The sequence below is a fragment of the Nicotiana tabacum genome, chromosome 17 (genome assembly GCF_000715075.1).
Source record: "Nicotiana tabacum cultivar K326 chromosome 17, ASM71507v2, whole genome shotgun sequence".
NCBI classification, from domain to species: Eukaryota; Viridiplantae; Streptophyta; class Magnoliopsida; order Solanales; family Solanaceae; genus Nicotiana; species Nicotiana tabacum.
The window spans coordinates 25,405,825-25,424,161 of record NC_134096.1 but is presented as its reverse complement, the minus strand read 5'-3'; the positions used below and the strand labels follow the sequence as shown (position 1 = coordinate 25,424,161).

General features: G+C 35.6%; 1 protein-coding gene across 3 annotated transcripts; it reads left to right on the top strand.

Moving 5' to 3' along the window:
• The first annotated feature begins 1,521 nt into the window (after window positions 1-1,521).
• Window positions 1,522-11,817, top strand: LOC107759702 (DEAD-box ATP-dependent RNA helicase 15). Of its 3 annotated transcripts, none has more exons than XM_016577705.2 (12): window positions 1,522-1,729; window positions 1,824-1,960; window positions 3,546-3,646; window positions 7,268-7,440; window positions 7,550-7,781; window positions 8,021-8,139; window positions 8,799-8,855; window positions 8,935-9,119; window positions 10,316-10,460; window positions 10,556-10,639; window positions 10,723-10,786; window positions 11,556-11,817. In XM_016577705.2, exons 2-12 carry the CDS (start codon window positions 1,845-1,847, stop codon window positions 11,564-11,566), a joined length of 1,287 nt encoding a protein of 428 aa, XP_016433191.1. In that variant the 5' UTR covers window positions 1,522-1,729; window positions 1,824-1,844; the 3' UTR covers window positions 11,567-11,817. The 3 variants fall into 3 exon arrangements, with proteins under 3 accessions (XP_016433191.1, XP_075090217.1, XP_016433190.1); XM_075234116.1 differs by having other exon boundaries at window positions 1,523-1,729; window positions 1,809-1,960; window positions 7,165-7,440; XM_016577704.2 differs by having other exon boundaries at window positions 1,548-1,729; window positions 1,809-1,960.
• The last annotated feature ends 6,520 nt before the right edge of the window (window positions 11,818-18,337 follow it).

The following is an 18,337-nucleotide window of genomic DNA, read 5'->3' as shown; positions in this document are numbered from 1 at the left end:
GAGTCACCGTGACTTTGGGTATTGTAGGCGTATCGAGGTTGATGAGGTCGTGGGAGCTATGCGTAAGATGAGTAGGGGCAGAGCGACCGGGCCAGACGAAATTCCGGTAGAATTTTGGAAGTGTGTGGGGAGAGCAGGTTTGGAGTGGTTGACTAGGTTGTTTAATGTTATTTTTAAAGCGAAGAGGATTCCGGATGAGTGAAGGTGGAGTATGGTGGTCCCATTGTATAAGAACAAAGGTGATATCCAGAGTTGTAACAATTATAGGGGTATCAAATTACTGAGTCATACCATGAAAGCGTGGGAGAGGGTGGTTGAAGTGAGGGTGAGGATGACAGTGTCTGTATCCGACAACCAGTTCGGGTTCATATCGGGTCGTTCGACTACAAAAGCTATACACCTTGTTAGGAGGTTGGTGGAACTGTACAGAGAGAGGAAGAAGGATCTGCACATGGTCTTTATTGACCTAGAGAAAGCGTATGACAAGGTTCCTAGAGAAGTTCTCTGGAGATGCGTGGAGGCAAAAAGTGTGTCGGTTCCCTACATTATGACGATTAAGGACATGTATGATGGGGCTAAGACTCAAGTTAGGACACTAGGAAGCGACTCTGAGCATTTTCCGGTTGTAAGCGACTCGTATCATTGTAGGACTAGCCAGGTAGGGTTTTTGTCTAAGATAGCTAGTGATAATGTTGTGTTTTACTACTTCGCTTTTCAGTGCATGTTCTATTTACTAGCTATCGCTTTTGCTTTGCATCTTTCTTCTGCATTTCATGGTGTTCCTATTTTTCATATGATTGTTGTGGTGATACTAATATTGTCTCCTTTTGTCCTTTTGTCTTTTTGTTTCCTTGAGCCGATGGTCTTTCGGAAATAACCTCTCTACTCCTTTGGGGTAGGGGTAAGGTCTGCGTACATACTACCCTCGCCAGACCCCATTAATGAGATTTTACTAGGTTATTGTTATTGTTGTATGATATAATATACATGTTATCCATCATTAATTATTTAACTTTTATATTAAAAATTATACTTTGTGCGCATGTGAAGTATTCAAATTAACAATACTCGAGATGGTTCAAACAAATTCGGAAAAGATGGAATTGCCATGTTTGACGATTCTCACGTAGAAGACAAAATTTCTAACGTGTTAAAAACTTGAAAACATTTAAGGAAAATACTTACACAATTTAAATATGAAAAACAATTATATAAGTAAAATAAAACTCAATTTTAGATTCCTTAATATTAAGAGTTTCTACCTAGTTCAAATAAGGAAGAATTTAATAAATAAAAATTAGTTGATTTTTAAAGTCTTAAATATTAGGAATATAAGTAAATTACAATTATAAAGTTTGGCCAAACACCTCAATTTAGCACTTTAGCCAAAAAGAAGCTTGGCCAAACAGGTTATAAATTTATAAAAATATCATTCCCAATTTTACTGGTGTTTTTCATAGAGAGAGATAGAGATATTTGTGGTCTGTTTCTGTATTTCTCTCTTTGGACAAATGAAAGGATAACATCTTGAAATCCGTAACCATAACAAACACAAAAATAATTGTTACGCTGTCCTCTCTAGTGCCAAACCCTATCACTGCCCCCACTCTCTTTCTCTCTCAACACAATTTTGGTTTTGCTATTTTCTCCTAACGTTTTTCTTTGCAGACGCTCCATACCCTAACCCTAATCCCCCAAGGAGCTCAACCATCTTCAAAGATCCAAAAAGGTAATTAGTTCTTTCTTCAAAATGAATGATTTTTTTTGTGTGTACTGAATCGGAATTTCCTCCTGCTTTTGTGGCTTAGATCTGTGCGTTTCAGGTAGAGCAGTAGTAGGGAATAATGGGAGACTCAAAGGAGAACGATGCTTATGAGGAGGAGCTTCTCGACTACGAAGAAGATGACGAAAAAGCCCCTGATTCCATCTCCGCTAAAGTTAGCGGCGAGTCCGCCAAGAAGTGAGCTTTACTCTTCACGTCTGAATTTTCTGTTACCGTTGGTTGTTCTTACATGTGTGCTGTTTCTGGTGTTCATATACACACACGTATTATATGTATTAGTCCCTCCGTCCCAACTGGAAAAAAGCACCTGTTTTTGGTGTTTATAGCACGCATGTAGCATGCAGATATTGAAACATGTTGTCTAAAACAAATCTTGGTAAACTAAGAAGCTTAAAGTTAAATTGTTTCCAATATAGAAAGATAGATGTCTATCCTTTTTGGAAAAACTATAAAGGAAAAATTTGCCACATAAAATAGGACATAGTGAGTGTGTGTGTGTATATATATATAGGGTCTTGCTAACATACTACTTTAACATGCTACATGTTAGCAAGAATCCGGAAATCTCTAACTCCTTGTCGTCGTTTTAACTCATAAAATTAACTCCCGTGCTCTTCTTCAATATCTACTTCCATTTTAGCGGAAAAACAAAACAACCTTTTAGTAATTTGCATTCTGGGAGATGTTTTCTCTTTAAGCAGAGAATTTTCTTTTAGCAATGACTTCTGCAATTGAAATCCATCTGGGGTTAGAAGTTGATGGAATATGGGTTTTGCGATACTTAAAATGGGGGCTTTTCTGTACTCATTAGCTGGGTGAAAAAATAATTGAAGATGGAATATGGGTTTTGCATTCTGTAATATTAAACAGAGTTAGATTTTGGTTGTCAGCTGCCGATAGCGTGCATTCTTGAAGTAATAATTGCTACTGTTTCTTCTTATAGTATTGATAATAGCTTTCTCTCTATCTCCTATATATGATAAAATCTTAAAAATATACGCTCTTTCTCCAATTTTTTTACTCTACAAATGGATGCTATAATAAAATTCCATCTCCAAAAGAGAAATTGATACAATTTTTTTCACCACGCCATTAAATCCCATGGTCAAATTGCTGTGGATGGAATAAAAATTAGAAGAGCTATTCTGGGTTTTGGCCTTTGATTCAATTGTTTATCTATTTCTGCTTTGATTTCTCCCTGAACGATGGAAAGAAGGAAAAGGCACAAAGAGGGGGGAAGGAGAATTAGGTGTTCTTTTGTGTGAAAAGACAAACATTTCCCCTGCTATTAATAAAAATGCAATGGTATTTTTTGGAAAAATGAAAATGGGTACCTTGCTAACATACTACATGAAAAGGTAATACGTTAGCAAGACACCCCCCCCCCCCCCATATATATATATATATATATATAAAATTTTGACATTTCTGTAAGTGTGCTTATATTTCTGCTTGACCATTTTTTTGGATATTTTTTTCCCAAGCTTGGATTGTGTTCTATGGAATATAATGGGTAAATGCATAGGAATGCTTGTATTTATGTAGCTGATCTGAACTAGTTTGGTATTGATGCATAGTTTTGGTTTAGTAGTGCAACAACAACAATAAACCCTTTCGTAGTCTTTACCCTACTCTAAGAAGGTAGAGAGATTGTTTCCGGTAGACTCTCGGCTCATAAAGGTGAGAAGAAAGACCATAGTAGTGTAGCTATTGTAATTACACTCTTGACTAAGTTTGGAATGCTTTATTTTTCTCAATGCAGGGGTTACGTTGGCATTCACAGTTCCGGATTCAGAGACTTTCTGCTAAAGCCAGAGCTATTGCGGGCGATTGTGGATTCAGGGTTTGAGCATCCGTCTGAAGGCAAGTCATCTCATATGTGGGCACTTTATTTTACAGAAAATGTTTTTGTTAGTTTGTTCGTTGTATTGTTAATTTGGGTTGTGAGAACATTTTTCTTCTCTTTTACCTTCTTTACCCTGAATAGATAAGAAGATATACAAGTAGATACCAGTAGAGCTGTCAATATGGCCCTATGCGGGCTTCGACATATGACGGCCCGGCCCACCATTTTCATGGACCTTAAAATGCTCAGCCCGGCCCAGTCCTACGTGGGCTGTGGGCCCCACTGGCTGGCCTGTCATTTTAAAAATATATTTTTAAAATGTAGGTTCTAACCTAAACAATGCAGCATTATATATATATATATATAAATGAAAAAATATCTTGTTGTACAAAAAGTTTCTGCAAAATTTAATAGGCCCGCCCCGCCATTTTCATGGACCTTAAAATGCTCAGCCCAGCCCAGTCCTACGTGGGCTGTGGGCCCCACTGGCTGGCCCGTTATTTTAAAAATATATTTTTAAAATGTAGGTTCTAACCTAAACAATGCAACATAAAATATATATATATATATATAAATGAAAAAATATCTTGTTGTTCAAAAAGTTTCTGCAAAACTTAATAACTTTTGACATTGTTTCAATAGATCACAATAAAACACTGAGGGATGATAATATTCTATTCATTAAACGTCAAAACTCAAAACAAACTACTCAAAAAACTTCCATGGGGACTTATGACATATCCTACGCCATCACATCATCTTTATTTTCATCTACATCTAAAATTCCATATGCAATGCTAATTAATTAAACATTAAGAAATACTTTTTTTAAGAATTAATAGTATTTAAAATCACATTAAATTTTTTACCAGTTTGAGTTTGGGAACATCAGTGCAACCAATTTCGAGTAGTAACATGTGTTGGACATTTCCATGAAGGGTGCAACTTATATACTTGGTGAGAACACGCCCACCAATGTAGAATGTTGCTTCCAATGCTACTACAGTAATATGAATAAATCTTAGGACTTTAATCTTTTAATATGATGAGATTAATAAACTTTTAAGTTTGGGCTACTCTTTTTATTGTTTTTAGTTCCATATTTTCCTTTAATTTTATTCTTCTAATTAAATATTTGGTAGGCCCACAGGCTGGCCCAGCCTCGATCAAGCGCCACGGGTTGCGGGCTTACTTGGGCCGGGCTTAAAAGCCTCGGTTTTAAATGGGCTCCAAAATTTTTAGCCCAACCCTTCTAAATCATGGGCTGGGCCAGCCAACGGGCCAAGCCCATATTGATGGCTTTAGATACCGGTGGTGTCAGTTTCAGGGTGCCGTTATTGGTGCTTGTAAATATAGCTAAAGTAGGTTCTTCTAAAAAGAAATATGAGGGAAATTGCTTATCAGACACCAACACAGTGAGCATAGATAGGTCAAGATGAGCTTAAAAAAGCAAGAAAGTTCAGACAAGTTGGTCTAACAATCGGGAAACTGACTAACCTGACTCCTAGTTCATATAGATCTAACCAGCCAACCTTCTATAAGATTGACAAATGTAATCATTCGAGTTATAAAGTGATATTTTATGCTTACTTTCCTTTGACTCTGAACAAAACAACTTTACCCTAATGCGTGAGCAAAGACTTTGATAACTTATAACTCAAAACCTTATTTGCAAAGACTCTTTGGCTGATAATCCTTTCTTTGATCATAACAGGGTGCTCCACTGCTATTCTTATTTTTTCTGATAGTGTTGCCTTTTATGTGCCTTAGATTTGGATGTTAAACTCTGTTTTAAAAGGCAGAATTGGGACTCGCCTGGGGCGAGCCCCAGGGCGGAGCACTCGTAAAACGCCCATGGGCTTATGGGTGGGGTTTAGATCCGTGAGACTTACGTGTCAGCCGTCGGGGCTTACGCCCCGAACACGCCCAACGCCTACTGTACTGGGCTCACCTAATAGAACTTTATGCAATTGTGTGTAACTAACCTTGTAAACCCTCAAATTTTCTTAATAATTCGTTGACTATTCAAACTTACTTTTTTTAATCATATCATTAAGTTGATAGTATTTTATGTCATAATTAAAATAAAATTATTGCACTTTATCCGCTAAGATTGCTATGATAGTAAATTTTAAATAAATCTTTCATTTAAAAAGTATTTATTTATTAACTTTTGTTATGTCTTTATTATATAATAGTCCATAATTTTTTTATAATTATTTTCCTAAATATTATTTTTTTCACGTTTATGAGACACGATACTTATTAATTTAATTGCTCAGTATTAGCTAGTAACTATTTACAAATTATTAGTTATCATGGTATTGTATGATGAATTATGTGTCATTTTATTAGCTTGTTGAAACTTAAAAATAAATGATGCTAGAGAATCATATTTAAATTGTGAATTATGTTTTTATATAAATTCTCTTTCAAATAGAAAGCATATTAAGTAAAAGGAGTATTTAAAAAAAAAAATCAAATTATAATATCGAAATTCTTTCAAGATTCATTACTTCTTAAGAGATACATACAAGATTTCGTATCGAATGCATTACTTTTGATGTTTGAGTTGTAACGACATTGCAGCTAATTTGCATATTATGATATATGTCATACTTTTTCGTATTATTCATAGTTGAATTATAATTCATAAATATTTTAAATAGATTATTTGTTATATTTTTGTGATTTTAATGTAATTTTTATAATTATTTTTTATTTTTTACTATCGTAAAATTAATAAAATTTAAATATCCGTGGGACTTACGCCCCATGTCTCGGGGCTTACGCCTCGCCTCGTTAGAGGTAAAACGCCTCACCTCACGCCCCCGCTTTTAAAAACATTGATGTTAAGGTGCTTATGCAAGTCACTGGTAGAAAGTACATGCGATTTTGAGTTATTTATTTAGTCATTTATCATTGTATAAGTATGGTGAAAACTATATACGACTAGCTTCTACTGGAACAAGTCTTATATTCATCTTCTTCATTTACGAAGTGGAAGTATCTACTTATTTATACCTACAAATGTACTGGAGTTAACAACAATTTGGACATGATCTTCTGAAGAACCACCATTAGCAAGAAAAGATCGGGAATTGTAGTAGTATTCTGGAGCTGATAAAAATATGAATTCATTTGTGCAATTTCAAATCCTGCCGAGCAATATAAAGGCTTCGTGTTGGGCCTGCATTCAACTTAATGAGTTTTTGGTAGGTTAACAGTCTTGAGTTGAATCATCTAATTTTAAAGTTGTGAAGGCAGTCATGTTATCTCATCCTTTGCATTGAAGCATATAGCTTTTACCAAAGCAAGCTTGGTGGGTGTGAAAGAAATTCCATTCGGAAGTTCTGGAGTGTGGTATTTTTTATTTTTTGATCAGTATATATATCTTTTTAGATATTGCTGAATGTGGAGATTTTAGTTCTATCTTTTTCATATATATTTTCGATTCGCTTTTCATTTTACTTGTTATGCTGTTCCTTGTCTTTTAGGTAGTTAATGATGATTTCTTTTTATCTTCTGTTTTCAGGTAAATCATCACTATCACTACTATTTTGGAGGTGTACAATGATAAACTTTTTTGAACTGAAACTGAGGTCTCCTTGGCTCCAATTTATTTGGTTCTTCATCAGTGCAACATGAGTGTATTCCACAAGCAATCCTAGGCATGGATGTTATTTGTCAAGCTAAATCTGGAATGGGCAAAACTGCTGTTTTTGTTCTTTCAACTCTGCAACAGATTGAACCTGTTGCTGGTCAGGTTGCTGCCATGGTTCTATGTCACACAAGGGAATTGGCTTATCAGGTATGTATTGAAATTATGAAATACGCAATTTTTGTTTCAGAATTTCTTCTGCTTGCCAATCTATGCCAAGTTAAAGATATTTTTGTGTGGGGTTGTTTGGTTGCTGCAGATCTGTCATGAATTTGAGAGGTTCAGCACGTATTTGCCTGATATCAAGGTTGCTGTTTTCTATGGTGGTGTCAATATCAAACTTCACAAGGAGCTTCTGAAGAATGAATGCCCTCATATAGTTGTTGGAACTCCTGGAAGAATACTTGCATTGGCTAGAGACAAGGACCTGTCTTTGAGGAACGTGAGGCATTTTATACTGGATGAATGCGACAAAATGCTTGAATCACTTGGTATGTATAAATAAATAAATTCTATGTTGCTCGGACTCTCTGAAAATATCTCAGGTTGTCGGATCCTTCAAAAGTAGTGTATTTTTGGAGGATCCGACATGGGTATGGCAGCATTTTGGAGAGTCCGCGCAACATATAGGATGTATTAGCTGGATACTGTAATTCATGATTCCTGTTGTTAACTTGACATGTTCTCTCTTTCAATAGCTCTTTTGCTGATTTACCTGTGTTTTGTTCAGACATGAGAAGAGATGTGCAGACAATCTTCAAGATGACTCCTCATGACAAGCAAGTAATGATGTTTTCAGCAACACTCAGCAAAGAGATTCGCCCTGTTTGCAAGAAATTTATGCAAGATGTAATGTCCTGTGCCAAGTTCTTCAATTTAGAAGTCTACCGATTTAACATAATTTCAGCTTTCTGCAGGAGATAAGTTGTATCTGGTCAAAGCATAGTTTATAAGGGAGCTCAAAGATGAGGGATTATTAGAGTCGAGTAGTTGAGCGGGAAATCTGATAACTGCACTAAGCTTTTAGTTCGCTTGTTTTTGTCCCTATTTATCTTTCCATTTTTCATTTTGCTTGTGAGATAGTCGAAAAGATCGAGGTTTTGGGAAGATCTATAGTGGAAATGGAGTCAAATGGGTGGGGTTGATGGTTGCAGCTTTATGGTGGTTTTCGCTTGTTTTTGTCCCTATTTATCTTTTCATTTTTCGTTTTGCTTGTGAGATAGTCGAAAAGATCAAGGTTTGGGGAAGATCTATAGTGGAAATGGAGTAAAATGGGTGGGGTTGATGGTTGCAGCTTTACAGTGGTTTTCTCTCAGCACTGTAAGAATACATGTTTAGCAACCTTGGGAAATCGTTGGTGTGCTTTTACACTATCTGCAAGGAGAAAATTCAGAAAAATGGACTGGAATCTTGATTCAGGGGGATCTTCATCCTATTCATTTCGTACTGGATACCATTAGCTTCACGGAGCTCCTAATATGCTTTGGTATGACATTTATTCCTTTCAGCCAATGGAAATTTATGTAGACGACGAGGCCAAGTTGACCCTTCATGGACTTGTACAGGTACATCTTTGGAACCTGGACATGGTACACCATTTCTTAAAATTAGTCGTCTTCTTACCTTGTTTCTATTTCATGACAGCACTACATCAAATTGAGCGAAACGGAGAAGAACCGGAAGCTGAATGACCTGCTGGATGCTTTGGACTTCAATCAAGTTGTTATATTTGTCAAGAGCGTGAGCAGAGCAGCACAGCTGAACAAGTTGCTTGTTGAGTGCAATTTTCCATCTATCTGCATCCACTCTGGCATGACTCAGGAAGAGAGGTCTGTATAGCTATTATTTCAAGAACTCTCCACTTTATCTGCTTATGCACATAGAGATGTACTTAATTTTCGTTAAACCCAAAAGATCCCTGTACTTAATTGCATATAAAGCATTCTCTACATCGAGCAACATCATAATCCATGTAAACCTAGTTAAGACAAGAAAATCTGAGTCGTCATAGAATTGCAACATATCATATAACTTCCAAATTTAGCCGAAAAATAAAAAGCATTAGTATATAAAAGCGCACACATCCTCAAAATCTTTCCTATAAAAATCTACTTTGGTTGAACCGCTAAACTCCAGCTTCACAGTTGGAACAGTGGAAGAGACAGAAAAAGTAAAAACTGAGTACTTGAACCTTGCGACCATTAACCCTAATCTGCACATCTAAAAGAATGATATGAATTTCATCAAAAAAGATGAAATATGAGCAAGCCTCGTACAGAGTTGAAAAGAAAGAAGTTGCTAAATAAATAATACCTACAGAGCTATTCCCAAGGTCCAGTTTATTAGCAATGCTAAATTGCTAATAAAGATTATATGGGGAAGTTAAGATGTATCTTGATATCTGTTCAACAAGATCTATGTGATTAAAAATTCAGTATTATCAAAGGCGAAAAGCGCAAAAAAGCTCCAAGGTCCGTTGGGGCTTTAAACGCAAAGCGCAAATAGAGTGGACTTTAATGAAAAAAGGCGCAACGGGAGAAAAAGTAAAAATATGTAGGTAGTCCAAGACTAATCATTATAAGCATGAATACCAAATATATAGACAGAGAAATTGAAAAAAATGCACGATAAAGTGAAGTATCAATTGTTTAAGGTCGCCTTTTCAGGATTACACTCATTGACAAGGAAAAGTATGCCTTAGAGCTTTGATGCGACACTAAAGCGCCCACAAAGCGAGGAGAAGCGCTCAATGTGTTTTGAGCCTCGCTTCAGGGCTTAAGCACGCTTTGACAACACATGATTGAATATCTGATAGCCTGCTTTATTAGTGTTCTACTTTTTTCTAACTCTTCCCTTGTGAAGTGATTAAAACTTGCAAATATCGTGTTTAATTTTTCATCACTATTGCTTATATCGAAGTTGAGTTGAATCAGAAGGCTGCAACAAGCATATTGTGCCGCACTTAATTTTCTTATTAAGTTGTACATGATGTAAGTTTAATACATAACTTGTCTCTGTTGAGTAGATTGACTCGCTACAAGAATTTCAAGGAGGGGCACAAGAGAATTCTTGTTGCAACTGATTTGGTTGGCAGGGGCATTGACATTGAAAGGGTTAATATCGTTGTTAACTATGACATGCCAGATTCCGCAGACACTTATCTTCACAGAGTAATTCCCATCTTTTGGGTTCTTTGGCTTTTGGTGTTTTAATTTCTACATCTTATGCAGGTACTCATAATTATCTTAAATTTATAAATGTATAGGTTGGTAGAGCTGGTAGGTTTGGAACTAAAGGTCTTGCCATCACATTTGTGTCGTCTGCATCAGATTCTGATGTTCTTAACCAGGTTAGGGACCTTTGATATTTATCCTCTTATATTGTATTCTTGTGTTCCTATTATTCTGAGTTCTTGTGTTTTACTAATTATAGGTTCAGGAGAGGTTCGAAGTGGATATAAAAGAGCTTCCGGAGCAGATTGATACTTCTACATACAGTATGCCATTACTTGATACTTGCTTAAGCATTATAGCATTAATGTTTGCTTTAATTTCTTGGGATGTTTGTTGCTTTATTCGTTATATTATGGAAGCAAGTGCAGAATGTCTTTTGATATATATAGGCCTTAGGAGCTAATCTATTAATCTGCTTAGAGGTTGAGTATAAATTGGGAGTTATAAAGTAGAGATGAAAAATAGTCCATTATGCGAACTGCTTGGGTTGTATGGATAAGGGTTTCTGTTCTTAAAGCTGATAACGAATATAAGGATGAAAGGAGAACAATCCGTCCATATATAAGAAAAACTTAATTGGTTATCAATAAAATATATAAGCAACTTGATTTGCTAATCTACCATCAACTATCCATTTAGCGGACGTATTATAGTAAGGTCGTATAAAATGAATATTCATCAAATTTACACGTAGGTTTGCCTTTTGTAGTTACTACTATAGAGAGTGGACTTAATCATGTAACTTTTGCGTGGGTTTTAAAAGCGTAAGTGTAACTTCTTTAGTGAAAATTTTGAATTGAGTAGAAGAATCCTTTGCTGCACTGGATTTGGAAAATTTACTGGGTATTTTGGCCCTTTAACATTTTTATTACTAAATCTGTTTCCTCGTGGGCTAATGTTGTGAAAGATCAAAACTAAGTGTCATCTTAATTGCTTTCGCTTTTGCTGGATTTATTTCTCTCCAATTTACAATATCTTTTACTGCTTCTAATCGCTTTAGGGTGCTCAAAAACTGTTGTCTTGTGTGTGCAGTGCCATCATAGATGATGAGGTCATCCTGGAAAATATTCACGTTTATGTTCCATGAAGACAACGGAATTAACAATGAGGTGGTTATGCTTGCTTTCGTTCAACAACCAGCGTCGTGATTTGAACCAAGTCATTTGAAGAACTGGTAGCTGCCTCTATGCCTTTTAGATTGCTGTAGCTAATGGAACCCGTACTTGTTCTAGTATGTAATTGATATGACCTGCTGCTGCCTAGTTGCTAGATCAATTCATGTCAGTTTCTAGAACCTTTACTGTAGTTAATATTACTTGAACCTTATTTGCTTCGAAAACTATTTTCTGCTGAGAGTACAAAAAATTTCTCATATCGTTGCCCCAGCAGATGAAGCTGAATTGCCACGTGGAAGAGCTCTGTTGATAATCCGATGGATATAGTATATATAGTTATTAAACAAATTAAGTGGGGATCAGATCACCTTTCTAAGAAAATGCATGGTCCTCTTTAACTAGCTAGGGAGTTAAAAACTGGTTGTCTCTCTCATTTCATGTATTATTATCATTATTATAGCTGTTTCGCATTAGTTAGCGATGCTTGCTCTACATTGTGCATCTCCTGTGTTACAACCAGCATCTTTAATTTTTATCACTCAAATAGCTATCCGTTCGTGTTAGGTAAAAAGAAAGAAAGAAAAGAAACTGAGAGATACATTCCGTAAGAAGAAGCTATTCAAGAGGATAAAGGGCTATCCGTTTGGTTTTGGTCCCCCATTAGACCGGCCCGATCAAGCCTGCTAAAGGCCTGTCCGGATCAGTCCTGACTCGGTCCGTCTTGGTCCTGCCTAATTTAAAAAAAAATAAAAAAATCTAGTCATTCCTAGCCGTTACTCAACAGACATATTTTTGCAATAATGGCTGTCGGCAACGGCTAGAAACGCCATTTTGTTTTAATCCCTAAGGGGTGTATGAAGCATAAGCACCATAATACATGCATAAACTTGTATGTTAATTATTTGGTTGTTCATCTCCAACCAACATAAAATTCAACATAATTTATACCATGTGAGATTGTTTTCTTCCTAACCTGTATAATTTTCAGCACAACTTATGTTATGTTTGGTTCCTTTTTCCCTTTGTGGTATAAATACATGGATAAGTTTATACAACTATCTGTGGTAGAATATTAAATAACAAATACATGTATTAGTAATACATGGATAAGACCAAAAAATCCTCATATTTAATTTGTAGCATAAAGCATTTTACGGAGCTCCTCTTAATTGTAATGGCAAACAAACTAGTTAAAAGCCTAAAACTAAAACGATAAATATACTGTGAATCTCACAGCCCATACTAAGAAAACATTGTGTACTACAATATTTAATTTGTATTTTTCCTTCTATTTTAGAAGTATGGTTCTTCCTTCTTTTTACATGCTTAGTAAAATATACAAAGTTAAGATGGTCAAGGATAAATAGTTACATAAATTTTAGTTTCTTTAAAAGGCAAGGATATTTAAAATTATACATTGAATAATAAAAACAAATTAATCATTCAACAAATAATAATCTCTATATTACAATTATTGAATCACTAATTCTTGCATGATTAATCCCTCCATAACTAAACTCTGTATAACTGATTCATGTATTACTAAATCCTGCAAAGCTAATCTCAACATAACTAATTCTTGCGTTACTAATACATGCATAACTCTAACCAGCAACAAACGACTCCTAAGTTTATAAAATTAACCCCTTCTCCTTCTTCATATTTCACACAAATTTTAATAAGATCTCTTTAGTCTCTCTCACTAAATTGCTACTCCATTATCTGGCTTGATTTGGAGTACAAGGGTCAAAATTCTTAACTTTGACCATGAATTTTAGACATGGATTTTTCAAAATTTTTAAATAAAATTACATATTTAGAAACTACATATAAAGTATTATAAGTCATAATAATTTATATTTCAAAATACTTATCAAAATTTAAGAAAATCGTGGTCAAAGATGAACCTCGTAAACTCCTCAATAACTAAGACATATAAATTGAAATGGAAGAAGTATTAAGTATAGAATTATTCAATTTGCTATCAATTATTTGGGAATTGGGAGGGAAGTTGACAACTAGCTTGGAGATTGAGCAAATATCAACTATTCACCTTAATTATACATTTGCGTTTACCTCGGGGTTTGGTATTGCAACGACCCAACCGTCGTCGTTTTAGCATCACGTTTTCTGATTTGATACTTCCTGTAAGTTCATTTAATATTTCGGTACTTACAAATATGAGTGATTCAGATCCCGAAGGGTTCAGGAGCGTTTTGGCACCATTAATTAGAAATTTAAGGTTCATTAAGAGCCCGTTTGGTGTGGACAGGTATCAAGCTATGTGCTTTAGACAAATCACCTGGCCCAGATGGATACACTATGAGTTTCTTTCATTCCTGTTGGGATGTTGTAAAGGATGACGTTATGAGAATAATGAAATTTTTTCAAACACCGGAATACTTTGAGAAGAGTTTCAATGCATCATATATATAGCTCTTATACCAAAGAAGATTGGTGGCAGAGTAGCAAGAGATTTTAGGCCTATTAGCCTAATGTGGTCTGTGTATAAAATAATCTCCAAGGTACTGACCAAGAGACTAAAAACAGTAATTTCCAAGTTGGTAGACGGACAACAAATGACCTTCATAAAAGGGAGACAGATGATGGATGCAACTCTGGTGGCTAATGAATGTGTTGACTCCATATTAAAGAGGATGACACCTGGGATATTATGCAAGCCTGATATAAAGAAAACTTATGATCATATGAACTGGATTTTTTTTCTCAAAATGTTGAGGGATATGGGTTTTAGTAGAAAAAGGATCAAGTGGATTCTAATTTGCATACGTTTAGTCAAATTTTCTGTTTTGATCAATGGCTATACTGAAAGTTGTTTTCCTTCACGTAGAGGGTTGAGATAGGAAGACCCTATCTCCCCTTTTCTGTTCTTAATTGCAATTAAAGGTTTAAATAGCGTGATGAAGTTAGCCAATAACAATGGATGGCTGTCTAGGTTTAAGGTGGAAAGTAGGGGAGGGGGACTGGAAATAACTTCTGGTCTTCATGTAAACTGGAGGAAGAGTTTTCTTTTCCTAGTTAATGAGGTAATTGATATACAAAGGTTGGCAGGTGTTCTTGGGTGTATTGTGGGAGCGAAATTCATTGGCAAGGCAACAAAGAGAAGAAAGTTTTCCATTTATTTAAGTGGATGAACCATATACTCAGCAAGAAATATGGGGGCCTAGGCATAAGAAATTTAAAACTACACAATAAAAGTCTACTTATGAAATGGCTTTCGAGATTTAGTATGAAGGAGCAAACCTTATGGAAAGAAGTAATCACTGAAAAATATGGTCTTGAATGGGTTTCAAGGGCAATTACTAAACCTTATGGGGTCAGTTATAGAGGTCTATCAGGGCTTATTGGCCTCTTTTGGTCCCAAATATTGACATCTTAGTAGGAAATGGAAGGAAGACATCCTTTTGGAATGACAATTAGTTGGGACATGGACCTGTGAAAGACTTGTTCAATAATATGAATGTTTTTAGTCTGAATCCAGAAACCATAGTGGGAGACTATTGGGACTAGAAAGGATGGAACTTCAACTTTAGGAGACAACTTAATAATTGGGAATTTCCCATATTCATTTAATTGTTGAGAGTACTTGGTCATTTCAAGGGGATAACAGAAGAGGAGGATAGGTATAAATGGAAAAGACACAGTAAGGGCCAATTTGCAATGAATTTAGCATATACCTTTCTTATCACCCTGGTCAGTAAGTTCAGTTGTGGAGTTGGAAAGCAGTATGTGAAGTGAGAATATCACCTAAAATAGCTTGTTTTGTATGGCTAGTTGTCAGAGATGCTTGCAAACACAAGACAATTTAAAGAGAAGGGGAAGGACATTGTGCTCAAGGTATATACATTGCATGGTGGCTAGAGTTCTCTGGCAACTATTTTTTGAGTATGAAACGATTGTCAAGTCTAGGACTACAAGGGAGCTGCTTGCTTGCTGGAATTGTTTTGCTGGGTCAAATAGACATAAACAATGGTGGACCATTTGGAAGGAAAGAAACAATAGGTGTTTTGAAGGGAACAACAATTCTTTACAGAAAATTAAGATGAAGTGCCTTTTTTTGTTTTACTTTTGGTGTAAAGAAGATTTTGTACAGGATGTTGATTCACCGTTAGATATCATAGAATCCATGTATTAGGAACTAGAAGAAGCTATATTTTTTGTTTTGTCAATTGTAATGTTGGATTTAGCACAACCTTTGTGCTAAAGATATATGTTATCGTTTTCAAAAAATTTAATAGCCTGTTTAGCCAAACATCCAAAATTTACTTATTTTGAAAAGTGCTTCCCAAAAAAATATTTTTGGAGAATAGTAGTTTGTGTGTTAGGCCAATTCATTTTAGAAGCGCTTTTTACAATATTTGATAAGTAAATTGTATTTGGCCGATTTTTCTAAAAAAGTATTTTTTTGTATCAAATTACGAAAAAGAACAGTAAATGTTCAAATTATAATTAGTAATATTTGCAGAAGATAATGGAATTTATAAAACATAAAGTAAATATATATATAAAATTTTAGGCAATATAGAATATAGTGCCACGATCCAAAAATCCACTGAGGGTCGTGATGATACCTAACCCCAAAGGTTAGGTAAACAACATACAATAAGGATTCAATAAAACAAAATGAGATATAATAAGTTCGAATAACATAAATAGTGGAATAAATCTCCATGAACAACCAAAATAGTGATACATAATACCAACTCCTCAAATCAGGTAGTACAGAGTCATGAGCTCTATAACTGAATATATAATATGTCTCAATAGTACAATATTGTCTGAACACTACCGTGAATCCTCAAAGGTTTGCGATGCAACACTACCGTGAATCCTCTTAATCAACAAAAAGTACTCACTCCCTGGGTCCGCTGCTGCCAACACCCGGTTCTGTACAAAAATGTATAAAATCGTAGCATAAGTACGAGGCAATGTGTACTCAATAAGTATCAAGACTAACCTCGGTGAAGTAGTGGCGAGGTTCAAGTCATGTGATACTCACTAATCAAAGAACTTGTGCAATATATACAATAACTTGCAACAAGAATATAACGAAGTGCAAAATCATCAACTTCACAAATTAAGAGATATCAATTCAATATAGGTAAATCAATCTTGACATTCGAGTCACCAACAAATAACAAAGGCATAGAATAGCATGTTAAAAATTCAACATAAAAACACAACAAGGTATAAAGGATTCACTTGCATAGTCCACTCATCATCATCTGCCTCCACAACAGAATAAATGAACATCAGTCAAAGTACCACAATCCGCGTGTATGCCATCAAGAGAGAAATCGGAAGGGCCGACCATATGTACCTCGGGATCCCCGGCTCATTCATATGTACCTCGGGAGCCCCGACCATATGTACCCTAGGGATATGGATCCATATCTACATGCCACACGGCAAAAACCTCGTTTCATAACAATAAGCGCATGGTAAAGATCTCGTGCCATAATAATAAAAATATCATCACAACTGCACGGTAAAGACCTCGTGCCAAAACAACCACAATATTATCATAATCGCACGACAAAGTTCTCGTGCCTCTACATCATCACATCACAATATCCGAACGAAAGAGACCTCATGCCAAGACCAAACCAATCCGCTCAACATATCGATATGTGCCAAAATCATAACAATCCAAGATAACAATTAATCATCAAAGAGACATATGCTCACAAGTAATCAATAATGTGCACAAAGACAGAATAATAGTAAAGTGCGGATGGGCGCTCAAGATGTAAAATATGACTACAGCTAAATCAATATAGCAATGATTCCACAAATTTTCTTCTTGGCCAATTAGGAAATAATAATCTTAAAACATGACCAATAGCATAAAAGTATAAGCGCACGTAGTCATACAAAGGATTACACATGAATTATAGAGAGCACACAATCAAATTAAGTTATAATAGAAGCCTAGAGTCTAATCCGATTATTTTTTATACATAACACCCGCATATACACTTGTCACCTCACATATATGTTGCTTTACAGAAATTAGACAAATAGCGTCTAATCCCAATGGTTATTCCCTCGCACAAGATTAAGCAATATACTTATCTCAACAAGCCCAAATTAGCATTCTAAAATCGCCCTCCCCTTAGAAATCACCTCCAACCGGCTCGAATCTAGTTAAAAATAACTCAATAACGTCAAACAAAGTTATAGAAATCAATTCCCAATAATAAGCCTAACACATGATGGGAATGCCAACTTGTCACGACCCCAAAATCCCATCTTAGGAATCATGATGGCACCTAGTCTCTAAGACTAGGTAAGCCTAACACATGATGGAAATTCAACATAAATAACGACTAAGCTATTGATTTGAACTGATAAAAATAACATAATAAAAACTAAAATGGACCAATAGCCATACAATCCCAAAATCGGTGGTACAGAGTCATAAGTTTTACTAAAATACACTAAGAATCTATAGTACAATACTGTTCGGAAATAAAATAAACAGTAGCATAAGATTACTAGAAGGTGACTCTGAGGCCTGTGGGCGTCAAGCAGGTATATCTTGAAGTCTCCGCAGTGTCTGAATCAACTCACTAGCGTCTGACACATGCAGATGTACCTGGATCTGCACAAAAATGTGCAGAAGCCTAGCATGAATACACCACAACGGTACCCAATAAGTATCAAGCCTAACCTCGG

Bases quoted from the DNA above. Each gene is read 5' to 3' on its own strand.
- LOC107759702 (XM_016577705.2), top strand. From the start codon at position 1,845: ATGGGAGACTCAAAGGAGAACGATGCTTATGAGGAGGAGCTTCTCGAC. The intron at 1,961-3,545 runs GTGAGCTTTACT...TTCTCAATGCAG, and splicing joins AGCGGCGAGTCCGCCAAGAA to GGGTTACGTTGGCATTCACA. The intron at 8,856-8,934 runs GTACATCTTTGG...ATTTCATGACAG, and splicing joins CCCTTCATGGACTTGTACAG to CACTACATCAAATTGAGCGA.